General features: G+C 40.0%; 1 protein-coding gene and 1 long non-coding RNA gene across 4 annotated transcripts in view; one reads left to right on the top strand and one right to left on the bottom strand.

Moving 5' to 3' along the window:
• Window positions 1–18,604, bottom strand: part of slc12a4 (solute carrier family 12 member 4) — a 147,011-nt gene that overhangs the window by 71,424 nt on the left and 56,983 nt on the right. For both annotated transcript variants that reach the window (XM_067997867.1, XM_067997868.1), the window contains exons 2-5: window positions 11,487–11,581; window positions 10,478–10,609; window positions 2,767–2,913; window positions 106–160 (exon numbers count right to left, since the gene is read on the bottom strand). In XM_067997867.1, coding sequence (XP_067853968.1) covers window positions 106–160; window positions 2,767–2,913; window positions 10,478–10,609; window positions 11,487–11,581 — 429 coding nt within the window. The remainder of the gene's footprint in view (window positions 1–105; window positions 161–2,766; window positions 2,914–10,477; window positions 10,610–11,486; window positions 11,582–18,604) is intronic.
• Window positions 1–18,604, top strand: part of LOC137333628 (uncharacterized) — a 43,274-nt gene that overhangs the window by 5,954 nt on the left and 18,716 nt on the right. For both annotated transcript variants that reach the window (XR_010965947.1, XR_010965946.1), the window contains one exon: window positions 2,692–2,876. This is a non-coding gene — a long non-coding RNA (uncharacterized lncRNA). The remainder of the gene's footprint in view (window positions 1–2,691; window positions 2,877–18,604) is intronic.

The raw sequence follows: 18,604 nt of genomic DNA on the forward strand, positions 1-18,604 counted from the left end.
AAAAGTAATGGCAAGGCACTACCTCCAAAATTGAAACCCAACACAGATAGTGTCGGCCAGTTTTCGCCATAAAGACTTAGATAATTTTCAAAACAAGTTCATTACCTGGTACAACTCCATTTGTTGCTATAGCACTCATTGATATGGCTGTTAACATAGTCTGAAAAACATAAGATCTTAAAGCTTGAGACATGTCTTTTCAAGCATTCCATCCTGAAACTCAACTTGTCCTAAAAAATCATTCACCCAAAATTTTTAATTCTTAATTGACATGTTCTTTTAGCTATACATAAAGTCAAATAAATTATTTTATATTCAGCATTCATGTTCTCAAAATGCTCAAGCAACACATTGCTAAAAAAACATCATTGCAGTTATAAGCAATTCTCTGTTCTACCAGGTGAGGGCACCAAATAATTGTTACTATGAAGTTTAAAATCATGTCATTTTTGCCACTTAAAAATATGGATTAAGGTAGTCTGTGGATTTAACTGATCTGCCATTGAAATCTAATGTCTGAGATAATCAAGACCAGTGAGATGCTAGACGGAGCTACTGAACAGAAGGCCAGTTCAAAAGAGCTGAGGCCAACATCCTCACTAACTTCAGATCACCAAACCAAAACCCTACCTTTGTAATCTCACAAGGAACTCCCACTGCAAAGATGGAACGATTCCAGTATCATAAGCAGTTGAATATGCAATAACCAGCTGGTGTTACATTCAACATCAGCTGGTTAGTGTATATTCAAGTACAAGCTGCGCTTGCTGGCACTTCAAACGTTGTTTAAAATGCAAGCAGCACAGGAATCCTTTCATCTGTGCTGAGGGAATTTATGGTGACTTGGCCACCAAAAGCCATTTTTACACTGGTGCTCATTTGGATTGGATTCCAAGGCCCCAGCATTTTACAGAACCAAATCAGTCTCCCTCATCCCAGCAGCAGAATTGGAATAAGGGAACCAGATTTAATTATAAATGTGGGGATTGAGTTCATTTGGATGCAGGTCTCTTGAAATCCAACCTAAACAAGCTCCAGTATAAAAGTGGTTAACAGAGATTAAGCAGCACGCTAAGATGGTAAAGGTAGCGAAATCGGTGAGGGCCACGGTGGACTGAGAGCTAAAAGATACTGAAATAATTTGTCTACTTGGGACACAGGCTATTTAAGCAAATTATGTGCCCACGTCAATTAGCGAATGACCATCAGAGTGTGTAAAAACCTTGGCATGTAAGTGCGGTGTGCTTTAAACCAGTGCAAATTTAAACAGACTGTACAGCAATAAATTAATAGCAAAATAATTAGGATTCTGAAAAAGTTTTCATTTAACCAAGAGATGCACTTAAGTGAGCTCCAAGGTTCTTGTTCAATGTGTACTTTTGTGCTCATGCCTTTTTGTATGATGAGGAAAGGCTGCTACAGTTGATCTCGATTATCTGCTAAAGTAGAGGGGAATCTCCTGGAGGATAATGGAGAACTGCAATGGCATAAAAGTACCACAATTATTAAATGCAGTTTTACGTTGGTGCTCATTTAATTCAGATCAAGAGTGGCGACCACGCAACAGCTTTCTGCATTTCCATTGTTGATACATTTTCATGGATTTGCGATTCTGTTGCTGGGGTAAGGAAATCGAGTTTTAGCAAATACAGGAGGCCAACACACTGACACTGCTCTCGCACGATCCAAATTAAAACGAGTGCCATTGTTAAAGCACCTTAAGTTCTATGACCTAACAATAAAGTGCAACCTGTACTTCCAACTACTCATATAGAACTGTGCATCCCTGTCTATCAGTTACCCAGAGTACTGTCCCAATTGGCTGCAACACATAGGTAGCTGCTCTATGCAGAATCCTGATAAAACTAAGGATAGTTAATTAATTACATTAAATGACCCAGTGATATTTAGTTAATCCCTGACTTGCCATCAAAATCTGAACAAGATGTTTTGTGAGTACAGCAGTTGTATATTAAAAAAGTTCAGAGAGGGGGACTCTTCAGTGAGTTCTCGGCAACAGTGGTAAAATAAGTGAGCAATTCAAATTTCCTATGCCAATTACTTGAGGACTCCATATAATCACATTTTCTTTCCCCATTTGCTAGCCTAGGAATACTGAGATCAGGCATTGCCTCTCCGTTGTTATTCCACCTGAGATCAGATAATACAGCACAGATTAGAGACTAATCTCGAGAACTGCTAGGTCTGTATGGCTTGGTACTATAACAGGTGGCACACGTGCAAATATTTAAAGGCAATTGACCAGCTTTGCAATTTATCAATCGAACCAGTAAATAGAACCAAAAGCTCAAAAAAAGTGAACAGAGCCATTCTCATGAGTTTTCCAATACAAAATTATGGATAACTTCAGGGCTTTAACATTATAATACAATAGCATAAAAATATGTAGAACAATATCAATGATTAACACTATGATTTTTGATTGGTGATATGACCTTGTGATTCCTTCTTGCGGATCAGCTGCATCATAAAATATCGAACACAAACATGTTTTGGAAATTGCTCAAGAATAATTACTGCACCTGGCAAATCACAATTACATTGCTCTCTGGCATATACATAGTTCAGAGAGAAGTACAACGCCATGCAATAATTTACTTCTATGTTATACAGAAATGAGGAATTTAAGGTAATTTATTTTTCCTTTAATTTTTTTTTTACAACATTTAGAATAAAGTCCTGGACAAGAGATATTCCTCCCATGCGTTTAGCAAGCCTAATACAAAATTAACATCCGGTACTTACACAGCAGCAACACATGAAGACAATGCAGAAAGACTGCAAGACCCCTGCAATTCCTACAAGCCATGTCAAACGTAGAAAAAGAATGACTCCAAAGATATTCTGTAGGCAGGGTAAGTACACTCCCATCAGGGTTCCCATACTGGGAGACTAAGAAGAGAATAAACACCAATTATTAAAGTTCAAGATCATTTGAAATCACAAGCTGTATATTTTAATAATTGTTTACGTGCCCATTTTATGACTATCATAATTCTTATTGAAAGAAAAAGACTTGCATTTATATAGCACCTTTCACAACCTCAGGACATCCCAAAGTTCTTTACAACCAATGAAGTACTTCTGAAATGCAGTCACTGCTGTAATGATTCGTTAGTGAACCTAAATTAACGCAGGATTGTGTGTCCGGATATATTTTAACACTTTCTCTTTGAATTGCTCAGACGACCAGAATCCCGTATCAATTCTTGTACTGCAGACGAGTTTAGGTGTGCCAATGCTCTGGGACCACCAAGTTTATCAGAAGTTCCTTCCCATTTTCAAATGTAAAACATGTCAGATTAACCTGATCACATCCATGTAGAAAATAATCCTTCTGACCACTAGTCTTATTTGATGTTTATTGATTGTCTAATATGTTTCTAATTCTGTATCCACAATCAAAATTAATGATGGGAAAAAATCTAGGAGGATTACTTCTTGTACAAAGTACTTCTCCGTTTTATCGAGTAAAATAATACTCCTACCAGAATTTTGTCTGACATTTCGGGTGACGCCACCAACAGGTAGCATCCTGGAGTTGCTCCACACAAAACAGCAAGGGCCACAACTTTGGATTGGTTCAAGAGCAATTCCGAAGCTGTCTGAGTAGGAAATGATGTTATTACCTGGGAGAACCGCATTGCAGCTAATGGCATGGCTTCCCAAGATCAGGGGCTCTGAAGTGGGACTCATATTGGTCTGAAGTTGCAGCCCCTATTGTTTACTATGAGGCCATTCAGTCACTCTTCTCTGAACTCTCCCCAATGCTTTAATGTGCTTTTGAAAGTAGGGTTCCCAAATTCTCTCAATATACCAAGTCCAGCTTCACTAATTATATGTACAAAGTTGGAATAACTCTTGGCTTGTAATGAAATGCCCTCAAAAGGCATTCCAGTACGTGATTATTCTTGTTGATACCTTCAAATTGCCTGAATATTTTTAGAAAATGGTTAATAACACACAAATTCTTTTTTCTTTTCCTCTCCCACCTTTGCCAATGGATACTACTACATGCTGGTGCCTTATGTGACCAATGAGCATCCCTTGGAATGTTTTGTTCCCCCACCCCCACCTTTCCACCTTGATTTAATTTTATTAGTTTGTTCTGTTTTAAATATTAATTTGGGTGTGCCACCCTTTTAGTACTGTCACCCTCTTAAGGAAAACTGCTTAACATTTCCCTGTGGGGCTGGGCTGTTAATTGTATCCATGTGATTTATATCATGGAATGTTAATTGTATTCAGGTGTTGCGTATCAATTGGGAACTCTCTTGTATTCATTTATAAGAAAGCTGATCGAGGGTGTGGTGTGGGTGTAATGTGGAGCTCTGTGAATAAAGGCTTGGAAGCAACTGAAGACTAGGTTCTAGTATTCTATCCTTCACCACCTGGCTATCCAATTTATGACACGGGCTTCCCTAGTTACATAATTTCTACTAAATCTACTACAAAATAGAATCCTTTCATCATGCAACCTTGGCTCACACTTTCTATTCAAACTTTACATTGATACAAGTTGGTACTATGCTAAGCTGTATATGTTTCAAATTAACCTGTTTGCATTTGGCCTCAAAGTACCAATGTCCAACAGCAAACAATCATGCAGCCAACCCACAATCTATGCAACCAGGATCAATGTGCCAAATAACAGGTCTGAATGAAGAAATAGAAGTGTATGGTACCCCAGTAACAATGTGGGAACAGTGAACTCAGGACAAAGTTCAATTCCTAGTCTAAATGGACGTTCATACTTAGAAAAAGACAAAAAAAAGAACTTGCATTTATATAACACCTTCAATGACCTCAGGACGTTTTAGTGCGCTTTTACAGCCAATAAAGTATTTCTGAAGTATAGTCATTGTTGTAATGTAGGAAACGTGGCAGGCAATTTGCACACAGGGTTTTGCTAACGCACGGAGTAGCAGCTATCGGCGGAGTCTCATTTCGACAGTCTATAATTGGGAATTTGGTGAGTGAGGGGATTCGGTGCAGTAAGGGGTGAGGTGCATTTGATTAGTCAGTGGAGAGGAGTGTACCAAGAGCAAGTCACAGCAACAGCAAAACAAAACTGCAGTGTGACGTCACAGTTAAGGCAGGTAGATGGTTGGTGGTGACTATCTCTTCTGTTTTCTTCTTTCTTAGGACTGTGGGCTAAGTAACTTCTAGCATAAAACTAAATTTTTTAAAGAAAAACTAAACTTAATTTAATAAATTAAACAAGGCCAGTACTTGGTTCAACCTAAAAATAATTTGATTGGCATTGTAGTAATCAATTAAATAAATGAGTTATGACAGGGCAGGAGATGTGTTGCAGCTGCAATATGTGGGAGCTACTGGATAGTTTTATCCAGGGCAACTGCATCTTCGGTAAGTGTCTGCAGCTCAAGAAACTTCGGCTCTGAGTTGAGGAGCTGGAGTCCAAGCTGCAGACATTGCGATGCATCAGGGAGGGAGAAAGTTACCTGGACACTTTGATCCAGGAGGCAGTCACACCCCTTAGACTAAATACTGTAGAATTGGCACATGGTCAGGGACAGGAGGATGTGACTGCGAGTGAGGCAGGTACGGGGATCCAGGAGGTAGCATTGCAGGAGCCTCAGCCTCTGCACTTGTCCAATAGATACGAGGTTCTTGCAGCCCTTGTCGACAAGTGCAGGGACTGCAGGGAGGATGAGCAAACTGGCCACGGCACTGTGGTTCAGGGGGCCATTCAAGTGAGGGGAGTAAAAAGGAATGTGGTTGTAGTGGGCAACAGTACAGTTAGAGGGATAGACACCATTCTCTGCAGCCAAGAGTGAGAGTCCCGAAGGCGGTGTTGCCTACCCCGGTGCCAGGTTAAGGACATCTCCTCAGGGCTGCAGAGAAACTTGGAGTGGGAGGGGGAGGATCCAGTTGTGGTGGTCCACGTAGGTACCAATGACATTGGTAGGACTAAGAAAGAGGTTCTACTGAAGGAGTTTGAGCAGCTAGGGACTAAATTAAAAAGCAGAACCACAAAGGTGATAATCTACGGATTATTACCTGAGCCACGAGCAAATTGGCACAGGGTAAATCAGATCAGAGAGATGAATGCGTGGCTTAAAGATTGGTATGGGAGAAGCGGGTTTCGATTCATGGGGCACTGGCACCAGTACTGGGGAAAGAGGGGGCTGTTCCGTTGGGACGGGCTTCACCTGAACCATGCTGGGACCAGTGTTCTGGCAAACCAAATAATTAGGGCGGTAGAGAAGGCTTTAAACTAAATAGAGGTGGGGGAGGGCTCAGGTGGGGCAAAGTTTAGATTGATAAAGAGAAAAGACAAGTAGTACAGGAAAGTGATGGGGGTAATGATAAACAGAGTGTGTCAGGAAGGGACAGAGCATACAAACACAAGAGTGCACTAGCAAATGGGGCCGGGGTAGGAAAGAATGGTAAAAAGACAAAATAAAGACGAATGCGCACAGCATTCGTAATAAGATAGATGAATTGACGGCACAAATAGAAACAAATGGGTATGATCTCGTGGTCATTACAGAGACGTGGTTGCAAGGTGATCAAGGTTGGGAGCTAAATACTCAGGGTTATTTAACATTTCGGAAGGATAGGAAAAAGGGTAAAGGTGGTGGGGTAACTCTGTTAATAAAGGATGAAATTGGTATAATAGTGAGAAATGATCTTGGCTCAGAAGATCAAGATGTCGAATCAATTTGGGTGGAGGTTAGAAATAGCAAGGCAAAGAAATCACTGGTGGGAGTAGTGTATAGGCCCCCTAACAATAGCTACACCGTAGGGTAAAATATAAATCAGGAAATAAGGGGGGCTTGTAAAAAAGGTAATGCAATAATCATGGACGATTTTAACTTTCACATAGATTGGACAAATCAAATTGGCAAAAATAGCCCTGAGGAGTTCATAGAGTGTATTAGGGACTGCTTCTTAGACCAACCGGATTAGAAAACCGCAAACGTAACACCACTATTCAAGAAGGGAGTGAGGCAGAAAGCAGGTAACTATAGACCAGTTAGCCTAACATCTGTCATTGGGAAAATGCTAGAATCCATTAAGGAAGTAGTAGCAGGACATTTGGAGACTCAATACAAATCAAGGAGAGTCAACATGGTTTTATGAAGGGGAAATCATGTCTAACAAATTTATTAGAGTTCTTTGAGGAAGTAACGGGCAGGGTGGATAAAGGGGAACCAATGGATGCAGTGTATTTGGATTTGCTAATGATACAAAGATAGGTGGAAAAGCAAGTTGCGATGAGGACACAAAGTTTCTGCAAAGGGATACTGACAGGTTAAGCGAATGGGCAGATGGAATATAATGTGGGAAAATGTGAAGTCATCCACTTTGGGAGGAAAAATAAAAAAGCAAAATATTATTTGAATGGAGAAATACTACAAAATGCTGCGGTACAGAGGGATCTGGGTGTCCTTGTACATGAAACACAAGAAGTCAACATACAGGTGCAGCAGGTAATCGGAAGGCAAACAAAATATTGGCCTTTATTTCTAGGGGGATGGAGTATAAAAGCAGGGAAGTCATGCTACAACTGTACAGGGTGCTGGTGAGACCACACCTGGAGTACTGTGTACAGTTCTGGTGCCCTTATTTAAGGAAGGACATACTTGCATTGGAGGCAGTTCAGAGAAGGTTCACGAGGTTGATTCCGGGTATGGAAGGGTTGTTTTATGAGGAAAGATTGAACAGGTTGGGTCTATACTCATTGGAGTTTAGAAGAATGATGGGAGATCTTATTGAAACATACAAGATTCTGAGGGAACTCGATAGGGTAGATGCTGAGAGGATGTTACCCCTCATGGGGGAATCTAAAACTAGGGGGCATAGTCTCAGAATAAGGGGTCGCCCGTTTAAGATGGAAATGAGGAGGAATTTCTTCTCCCAGAGGGTCGTGAATCTTTGGAATTCTTTACCCCAAAAAACTGTGGAGACTGAGTCATTGAATACATTCAATGCTGAGTTGGACAAATTTTTGATCAGCAAGCGAGTCAAAGGATATGGGGAAAGGGCGGCAAAGTGGAGTTGAGGTAAAAATCAGATCAACCATGATCTCATTTAATGGCGGAGCAGGCTCGAGAGGCCAAATGGCCTCCTCCTACTCCCATCTCTCATGGTCTTATAGCAAGGTCCCACAAACAGCAATGTGAAAATGACCAAATAATCTTTTTTTAGTGATGTTGGCCAGGGTAACAGGGAGAACTCCCCTGCTCTTCTTTGAAATAGTGGAATGGGATCTTTTATGTCCATCTGCGAGGGCACACAGGGCCTCGGTTTAATGTCTCATCTGAAAGATGGCACCTCTGACAATGCAGAGCTCCCTCAGTACTGCACTGAGAGTCAGCCTAGATTTTGTGCTCAAGGCTCTGCAGTGGGACATGAACCCACAACGTTTTGATTCAGAGGTGAGAGTGCTGAGTTTCTTTTAAGCAACAAGTTTGCCAATTTCAGGAGATTTATTTTATGGAGCAAGGAAAACATATCAAACAAAGATGGTACCATGATTATTGATGGTATCTGTTCTCTCTGCAGACTAGATAATTATATATCTCAAGTTGAAAAGTGCAGATGCAAGCACCAAATTAGGAGAATGGGTGTGAAGTAAAAATGAATTGTTAAAACAAAAATTACCACCTATGTATGCAACAGCTTTGCTAAAACAACTGTATTTTTTACTTTGCATGATGACATTGTTGTGGGCAAATCAGAGAAAGCCTGAGTTATTCAACAACAGGAGGGTAAAGGGAATTTTAAAAACGCATTTTGACTAATGCTGCTGCCACTAGCACGAGCTATACTCCCTGCCGCTTACATTTGCCATGCAGGAGCTGCCCTTCACTCCGCTCATGAGCGAGCATTTTTCCTTCACCTTTCACTTATTTTTGAAGGATGACAGCTGTTAAGTATCCAGCAGCTTCTACCAAAAGATGTTTCTGGCAATGCCAGAACTGATTAATCAATACCCGGCCTACTCAACTTCAGATACGTCAACCCACATCTACTTCAGGCTATGTTGAAGGTATCTAGCCTTTACCATACCTGTTGAAAAAGCACCTATTTGGGCAGCTTGTGGACCAAGAAACCATGACTCGACTACTTTAGATGTACTGCTCAGAGTGCTTGCTGATGGGATGCAAGCATGGGTTTATTCCTCACAAGCCTAGCCTCATTTGTCCAAATATTGAGTACAGGCCAGCTAGCTTGAACGTGTCTAGTCAAAATGTAGTGATCCAGTGGTAAAAAAGGGAGCACATTTCATATGCATAGAGATGTGAAGATATTATTGTGGATGAAAGTCCTGTAGCCTCATAGTAACAAAAGTTTGGGGAGCATCCATATGAAATGATAATGCAGGCTCAGTACTTGAGATCTCTGCAACTAGCGGTAATCAAACTAGTTACTGGCAGCATAATGCAAGCGAGCAGCAGGCAATTCATAAAAGGAGATCATGATCAAAAAACACACAGTAAAAGTGTACACAAGAGCTGATGATTGTAATGTACTTCGTTACTACAGCATGATAAATTCCTTGTTAAAAACAGTGAACACTTCTAAAACTGGACTTCATTTATTTCCAGACAGAGGCAGGATCTTTCGCTCTCCCTCTATTGATTTCTAGGTAGATTCTGGCAGAGATCACATCATGGCGTTCCCACTCATTTTCACGTCCATCTGATTTCCTACCACTGACGATAAATACATCCACCCATATACGGATGGACTTTTTCAAATCAAATTCAAATGGCAAAAATATGTTACTACAGATTTTCAGTCATTTGACCCATGGATGCAAGGGAGCTTTGATCTTCCCTGGCGCCCAACGTTTCTATAGTGGCGGGAGCAAGAGGGATTACGTTTTTTAAACATACAGAAAGCCCGCGGAGTGATAGATTACTCAAGCCTGAGCAGCAGATTTTAAAAACAATTTTAAAATTCAATTTCCTCAGCAGCGTGGAGGCTATTGTTAGCACAATGAGCCTTACTACACCAAATCCCCACCCTCACTGCTGATGGACTTGCCAGCAGAGGTTAGGGAGCCTGCCAAAAAACATACAAATAACTGAGGCTTTGTGGCGAGCGGAAGTCCCATCGCACTAAAGATACGTCCCAATTCTGAAAAAGGGGAAGATCTGGAACAAAATAACGTATCGCCACAGAAACATAAAACATGTTTAACAGTTCTTAATATTATTAAATTTTGTGTGCAGAACAAATACTGTAGATAATATCTGTATCATGCTGAAGTACATTTAAAAAAAAATGACCTCAGTATTCTGCTTGAATGACCGTATGAAACAGGTTTCCCACCAGTCATTTGGTTTCCATCTAAGGCTATTATGATGGCAGACTCAAGATCAAAGATTTGTTGCAATGTTCATATTTATAGTACTGCATCAAGACTCCAGCAAAAAGATTAAAGTCAATAAAATAACCTTAATAGGGATATAATTACCTTGGGTGCTTTTTTCTTGGAACTTTCTGCACTTTCTGCTTCCTCATGTTCCTTTGCTCCCTGAGTGATGTTTGTGTAATTAGCCAATCTGCTGAGGAGTGATGACACCTTTGGTCGAATGTCCAGTTCCTCCTGCAGAAGAGACAGGGAAAATTTACACCATAGTATCTAAATCACCATTAAACCCAATACACACATTGCACCCTATCAAATACATTTTTAAACGACCTACGAAGCTGGGGATGTAATTTTGTGCATTGGTACAAGCAATTCTGTGTCACTGAGCCACCTACATTTTGGCACTGCAACTTTTACACTGCTTTTTTGGGTCTGAATTTTAGGTTGGTGTAGCTTAGATTCATAATTTTTTTCCATGCGGAAGGCAGCTGTTGATTCCCGACTGTACATAAACTACAGTGGTGTGAAATGGGCTTAAATCTTTGTATACATAATAGTTAAAATATAAATGCAAACACCAGATATAAAATCTAAAATTCTCAAATATGTATTCACTCTCAACTGACTCCACACAATTTTTTTTTAATTTGAAGAAAAGTTTTTTTGTGGGGAAGAAGTGTCCAAATTGGTTGAATTTTTTTTCTGGCCAAAATTTAGATTACTGCAATTATTAACATAATGGTCAGACCACCTCTTATGTCTCATTGTGGTAGATTTATGGGATGCCATTGGAAAAATCACCAAAGAAAAGACAACTGTACCCGCACTACTGAACATCAAGGAAAAAGTCTCCCAGTTATGGAACGAGGATCTAGTCTGATAATTTTGGCAACATGTCCTTACTGCAAGGGAGTGAGATCAGATTCTCACTGAATAACGCTGAGATATTAACAAAAAGAAAATCACAGCTTCCAAAGGACAATATGGGGTTATCCAAAGCTTAAGAATCTGGGAATTAGAGTAAACAATATATTCATATGTTTAAATCTCAGACTGAAGGAGAAAATTCTGGATGTTGAGCACAATACCGCACTGCATTGAAAAATCTTACCTCAAATAAAGCCAAATTTCTGTCATAATATTCATTTCCTTTTAAAGTGTCAGTGTTGGTTAGGAAAGGACTATCTTCTTTGTGATTTCCATGGCCTAACAAAAAGCACACCATTTGCATCATTGAAGGAAAATTGAAAAATAAATTCAACATACAAACATAAAATACAAAACAATACAAATTAACCATGTTAAATATGCTCCATGTGGCATACTATTTGTAAACATCTCGTAATTGTTGTACATTATGGACAGAATGTTAAGAATAATAGGCCTTTAACCCCCAGTGAATTGCAGTCTTCTGTCTTCATCATGTGGGGAAGGTGGGGGGGGAAAGATAAACCAAGTAGAAGCTGGCTTTTGCTAGTGGCAGACAGAAAACGGAAAGACAACTCATGCAGTAAACTTAAATATTTGTTCCATAGTCAAATCAGCGTAATGCATGTGAAGAGAAATCAAAAATGTAATTTAAAAGAAAACTCTTTAGGAGTTTACATTTTCCTCTCTCAATGATTTTTTTTGTGTTCGTCAATAGAAGGAATATTAGTGCTGCAGAATAGAAATTTTTTTTTGGTAATTAGCACATCTATCTTGGCTATAGCATAGAACGAGGCACAATAAAGCTCCCAGTGCTCTGCCCCAACCTAAGAAGCATGTCACCAACTGCAGCAGTCTGTATTCTTCGATTTGTAGCATCCCCATCCTGATGGGTTAATTGGGTAATACTTTAAACTTAATTGCAAACTGTGGGCAGTTTTATGCTGTGTAACCACCCCCATTCAGAACCGGATTGAGATTGCCCAAACTCGTTTCACATAGGATTCTTACAGCCATCAGAAAGAACAGAATTTCACCTCAAGATGAAAGAGCAATGTTCTAATCAGCTATATCACTCAAGTTTTCTGCCATTTGAAAAGTTAAAACATGTAAGCCATTACTTGTTGTGCACTCATATTTGACATTTAGTCTTTTTAATGTGGGAGTAGTGTGCAAGAATTAATAGACATTCTGCTAAATTGAACATTTGTTTTAAGAAAACGTGTGCATAGTTGCCCATTCTTTCTCCAGTCTTCATTTGGTTAATATGAGCAACTGAATGAAGGAAACATTTGAGTCCTGATTTTAACCTGGGCCGAGAGTTTAGGGCCAAAGTGAGCGACAGGCTCGCTCGTTCATGCCGACATGAAGCCTGGGCCATCGCAACTCCCAGGCTTCATTTAAATTGATCCACGCTGACACCCACTCAAAGCCAGTGGTGATGACATGGAGGCCGGCGGACGGGTGTGGAAAATCGCGCGAGGTGGGGGTCCAACATGATCGCAGTTGGCTGGGGGGAAGCCTGGGCAAGATGAGGCCTAAAGTTTCGTTGTGGGGTAGGAACTTACCTGGGCAATCCTGGTAGAGATGCTCTGGCTACGATCAGATAGGCGAGTGGAACCAAGTGAGGGCAGTCCCACCAAGCTGTACAAAGGAGGAGAGGCGTTGGAGGAAGATGGTGTGATTGACCATGTAAAAAGATGCAGAGGGGTCAAGGAGGGTAAACTGGAGATCTGGCAGGAATGTTTGGCATGGTGGGGAAGGGGGAAAAGAGGGAAAAGTAGTAGAGGCAGATGAATGGATGGTCTTTATCTTGGTGACAAAAATAATCCATGAGCTCCTCACATGTGTTAGAGGTGAGGCTGGAAAAGCCAGTGGAGACAGGCTTAAGGAGGCAGACAAAATCAACTGCACGTGAGAGATACCATTGTGACAATCCCATTCAATCAAAGACAAACATAAAAATAACAAGAGCGTATTACTGGAGAATCTAAGAGAATTTTAAATCTATGCATTAGATTTTAATTCCACAAGTGCTTTAGCCAAGGTGGACAATCTGGCTACTACATTCTCTACAGTTGGCCAAATAGAAGGTTATGAGCCTATGTTCGGTGGAGGGTGGGGGGGGGGGGGGGGCGGGCGGAGAGGGGGAGAAGAGGTAGGGAGAAATGCTCCCAGTAAACATGAAAGGGATGATATGCAGTGGCAGAAATTTGACCAAAACCAAGCTTTACTCCCAACTTTCAATTTTCTGCTTGGTAGAAAGTAGGTGGAGATTAATGTCAGCTGGGAAATTCCCAACACATTTTGTTTACACAAATATATATATAGCTATTGCACTGTGTTTGTTGTCAACAGCCTAAATACTCCAACAAAAGAATGGTGATTTGGATGATTGAAAATGTATTTTTGCTGAAGCAATTCCTTCTGCCAATGAAAATGATTTGTTCTCAACAGGTATAAAAAGTGACTAGGCTTTCATGACAAGATTTCCTTCACATTCATTCACAGAAAACCAAGTTAGGGAAAGAATACAAGTCGAAATTATTACGTAATATTTGTCTCGTTACAGGAGGTTTATTCAACTGTCATTGGAGCTTGGAATTTTCTCAAGTAGGTATAACTTAAACTAGGGATAATGACAGAGCTTTATTAAGATCAATAAAATACATTAAAAGACATTATGCTGTGTTACTGCATGTTAGCAAAACTCCCTAACATTGCTAAAATTATCAACTCCTCTAAGCCAGAACCCAGCCGATTAAAACATTTGCACTTATCACTGAACAATTAAAAACAACAAGGTGGCAGAAACAAAAAGATGGAACTAAGGTTACTGACAATTCTTCTCAACTAACTTCTCTAATCATAGACACAATCTTTAAGTCCCACTCTGTATCCCTCTGATCTTAACATTGACTTCAGTAACTTCAGACCTCAGCTACACCTTCAACTTTTTTTTACGGCAGAGCACAGTTGTTATGTGGGGAAGGCTTGTTGGTGTCTCGGGGGAGGGGAGTCAGGTTGCTATTTGGGACAGAGACCTTTCGTCAGAGCACAGCATAGGAGTTGAGGATTGGGCGTCTATTATAGAAACCACCTGATTTTTATTTCCATTGAAAATCGGGTGGTTTCTACAATGGTGGCTAATCTGCAACACCAGTTTTATGCCTGGGCGGCAAGTTACAAATCTATCCCATTGTCTTACTGTACAGCCGAATGATCATACAGGACTACCCATGTACAACACTACCCTCGAACATATTAAAATTAGATTTCTCTCTTGATTGCTTACTTTTTTTTTTAAGAAAGCAACCGCTCCATTTTCAGTTATTTGGCTTACCATTCTTTTTGTGCTCCAGTTAGTACATATTCCTATTTAAAATGGAAGCTAGAGTACAATTGAAGGGTAAGTCTTTCAATGGGTAGTGAACTTCATGATACTGGCACATAAAATGCAGGGCTGATCTGCTTTACTAGAAAAAAGAGTCCCTCAAGTGGAAAATAAGGACAGAAGGGTAATTTCTAAAGACTCATTTATATTAATGTTGCTCATCTGTTCATGTCCTGTAATTCCAAGGTAACATCTCTGATTCACATTGCACATTTACGATTTGCTAAAAATAAAGTACAACTTGAAGAAAAGCTGCATTTATCAGAAATAAAGTATCATGACACCTGGTAAATTTGACCACATTACCAAAATTAAATTTAAAAAATCAATTTTGAATGTTGGGCCATTTTTTGGGCAGGTCAATTTCATGGAACAATCTGCTTCAAAATCCCAGCTACAAAGCAGCCCTTGTTGGTCAGCTTGGCAATTTCACCCTATGGCAGACTAAATCTCATAGTGCCAACTTGTTCAATATGGCTTTCATGTTTTAATTACAGGTTTATTTAAACTAAGGTGAATCTATAACTTTCGACATAGTAATATGGTTACATCATCCAAATAGCATATTTAGTTAGCTTTTTTGCATACCACCCTTTAATTGAGGCTGATTTACAGGACACATACCTATGGCTACTTTGTGTTTTCTGCAGCATTTGTTTTCATATTTAGCAAAGTGAAGGATCTCAGAGCTGTGGAACGGATTACTTCTCCATTTTTGGCAAGCCTATGCACTAGTGTAAACTTTTCCATTCCCCAAGTGAACCATCCCTACAGCCTGACATTACAAAATTAGTGTCAATTTGTTCTGGATTATGGGCAGTTTTGTGCCATAGCACCGCTAGGAACTAGGCTGAGACTACTCAAATTCATAACATATATGACTGTTACAGTTAGCAGACAAATTAAGGTCCTCATCCCATTAACCTTTGATGGATTCCAATGCACTGCCCATAGGTGAATGATGTGGAGATGCCGGTGATGGACTGGGGTGGACAAATGTAAGGAATCTTACAACACCAGGTTATAGTCCAACAGTTTTATTTGAAAATCACAAGCTTTCGGAGCTTACCTCCTTCGTCAGGTGAGTGAGAGGTTCTAAAATCGCGTAGCATATATTAGGCTGGGAGACGATCACAGCAATCAAAGGTGTCGTTGGTGTTCAGACAGGTTAGCCACGGAAAACATTGCATCCCACTATACTGAATACACAATGGGTCAGATTACACAGACAACAATCGCCAGACAGGAGGGTTCCCTCCCAGTCGGGGAACACTTCAGCAGTCAAGGACATTCAGCCACCGATCTTCGGGTAAGCGTTCTCCAAGGCGGCCTTCGAGACACACGACAACGCAAAAATTGATAGCCAAGTCCCGCACCCATGAGGACGGCCACAACCGGGATCTTGGGTTCATGTCACGCTACACGTAACCCCACCAGCGGGAAAAAAAAGTTAGCTGTTTTTAATACAACTGGACATTCTCTCTCTCTTTGCCTTTCGGGTCTCTTTCTCTCTTTGTCTGTGTAATCTGACCCATTGTGTATTCAGTATACTGGGATGTAATGTTTTCCGTGGCTAACCTAGTAAGTACATCCTATCCATAAAAAAGATTAATAAAAGGAGAGTACGTCTCATGATAAAAAATTTGCTGCTGATCCAAAGCTGTGACCAGGTGAGAAATACAAGGGAGATAAACAGCATTCAAAAAGATATGGACCTATTCGGCGACTGGGGCAAAAAACAACAGATGGATGTTAACGTGGATAACGCATTGCAACGGGAAATACCAATAAAGTACTAAAGGTTGTCCTTTAGCAAGAATGGAGAAGAAAAAAAAATAATCTGAGCGAGATTATTAACCAATCACTGAATGCTTCAGTGGATACGCAGCTGTTAAACTGAATCAAATACTAAAATACATTGAGGGCATCTGACTAAGAGTCAAAAGAAAATATATTAGCCTGTGTAAATCACTGGTGACGCCACATTCGGAATGTGATGTGCAATTTTGAACATCCTATCATCAAAACATGAATTGGAGGAGCTCAGAAAAGAGCAACAAGAATGGCAGAAACTTGGGTCGCTAAGCTATAATAAGAGACTCAAAGCTGACTTGGCTTACATTGCGGAAAAAGGAGATTGAGCAGAGACATGATTTGGGTCTTCAAAACGTTAAGAAGCCAAGATAAGCAAGCCATTTGATTTCAAATGTGAGCACAAAACCAGAGGACATAGGTTCAAAATTAAACAAGTCTCGATAGACTGGAGATTAGAATAAACTCCTCCCAGAGTAGTGGATCTGTGGAGCAGACACCCAGAAAAAGCAGACCGAATGACTCAGTTAACTTCTTTAAAAAGGAATGGGATAAATATCCGTTGAGGAACAATTTGGCAAGTTAATAGATAGCCTGAGATAATTAAATATTTTACAGGATATGCTGATCCTCTGGTGCTGGAGCTGGGAATGTTGTCAAAGGAAGGTGGGTGAAGGTACGAGGATGAGTTTTGCTTGATTACCTTTGGAGATCTGCAAACATTTATACAAGTCTTGTTTTATATAGATTACAGGCTAGGGTGGATAGAGTAGATTGTACATGGTCTGTGAAAGGAGGCAATATGAAAGGTCAAAGCCTTTTCTGATTTCATGCTTTCTAAAATCAACTGCAGTACAAATTTTTTCCAATCTTAAACTTGCTGGTATGCTCCATAGGATCACTCTACAACTAACTAAGAACAAATCAACAGTAGAATATGGGTAAGGAAATAAAATACCGAAAAGCTGAAGCAATTTAAACAGACCAGCAAAGTCAGAGCAGCACATTTATGATTAGGAGTTAATATAAGCTTTTATATAAAAGGTTGCCCTGTAAAAATTGTGCTGCTTTTATGTAAAATTTTACGGTGTACAATGATAGACACTGAACCAAATGCTCAGAATCAGGCTGGCCAAGCTCTGAAACATGATCTCACCAATTCTTTGCTCAGGTACGGACTCATATATACACATCATCATTTTTACAGTCATGGTTAGAGTTTGCTCAAGATCAAAATAATCACCACAAAATGTGAAAATCTCTGCAGGTGGGAATCCAAAATCAATCTGGAACTGTCATGGTTCTTCTGGTTTGATATCCAATACAAACAAGAAATTAATTTAGGGGAGTGTGTCAAGGTGATAATGAAAAGGCAGCGTGATAGATCCATCACAGATTTACTGTGTTAAAAATATCTCTATTTGTTACGTAATAATAAACAATATTAACTCAGTATTGTTCTCTTCTGTAGCAAATGACAGATTTTCTTAAATGTACTGTAAAAAACCGTCACCATCTAATTATATTCTACAATTTTGGCCCCTTCCCTTGTTCTGAAGGTGTTGGCTCACTGCTGGGGTAAAGCTACAGTCACCTTCAAGTACCACACCCACGTGGTCCATTATTCATACGTGAGCCTCAACAGGGAATGTCGGATGAGATTTACCTTTGGAGGGATATCACAGTCAAACCCAATCCAGTTCTGAACTAATGTCTATACACAATTACTTCAAACAGGGGTTTCTGGCTAACTATCAGAAGCAAAGTATGAATGCATGAACTTGCATTAAAATGGTGTATTTCAAATGCCCAGGACATCACAAAATGCTTTACAGCTAATGATAACTTTTGAACTGTAGTCACTCTTGTTTTGTAAGCAAACATGGCAGCCAATTTGTACACAGCAAGGTCCTATAAACAGTAATGAAATGAATGACCAGTTAATTTGTTTTTTGGGTGATGTTTGGTTGAGAGATAAATATTGATCTCGAGTGGAAATGTTAGCTGATTTTCCCTTTCTTTATCAGGGACACTGAAGCCAATAATAGCACCCATGCCACTGTCCTGACTGAGATCATCTAAATTGGCACAGAACA

Source organism: Heptranchias perlo, chromosome 16, assembly GCF_035084215.1.
Source record: "Heptranchias perlo isolate sHepPer1 chromosome 16, sHepPer1.hap1, whole genome shotgun sequence".
Classification (NCBI taxonomy): domain Eukaryota; kingdom Metazoa; phylum Chordata; class Chondrichthyes; order Hexanchiformes; family Hexanchidae; genus Heptranchias; species Heptranchias perlo.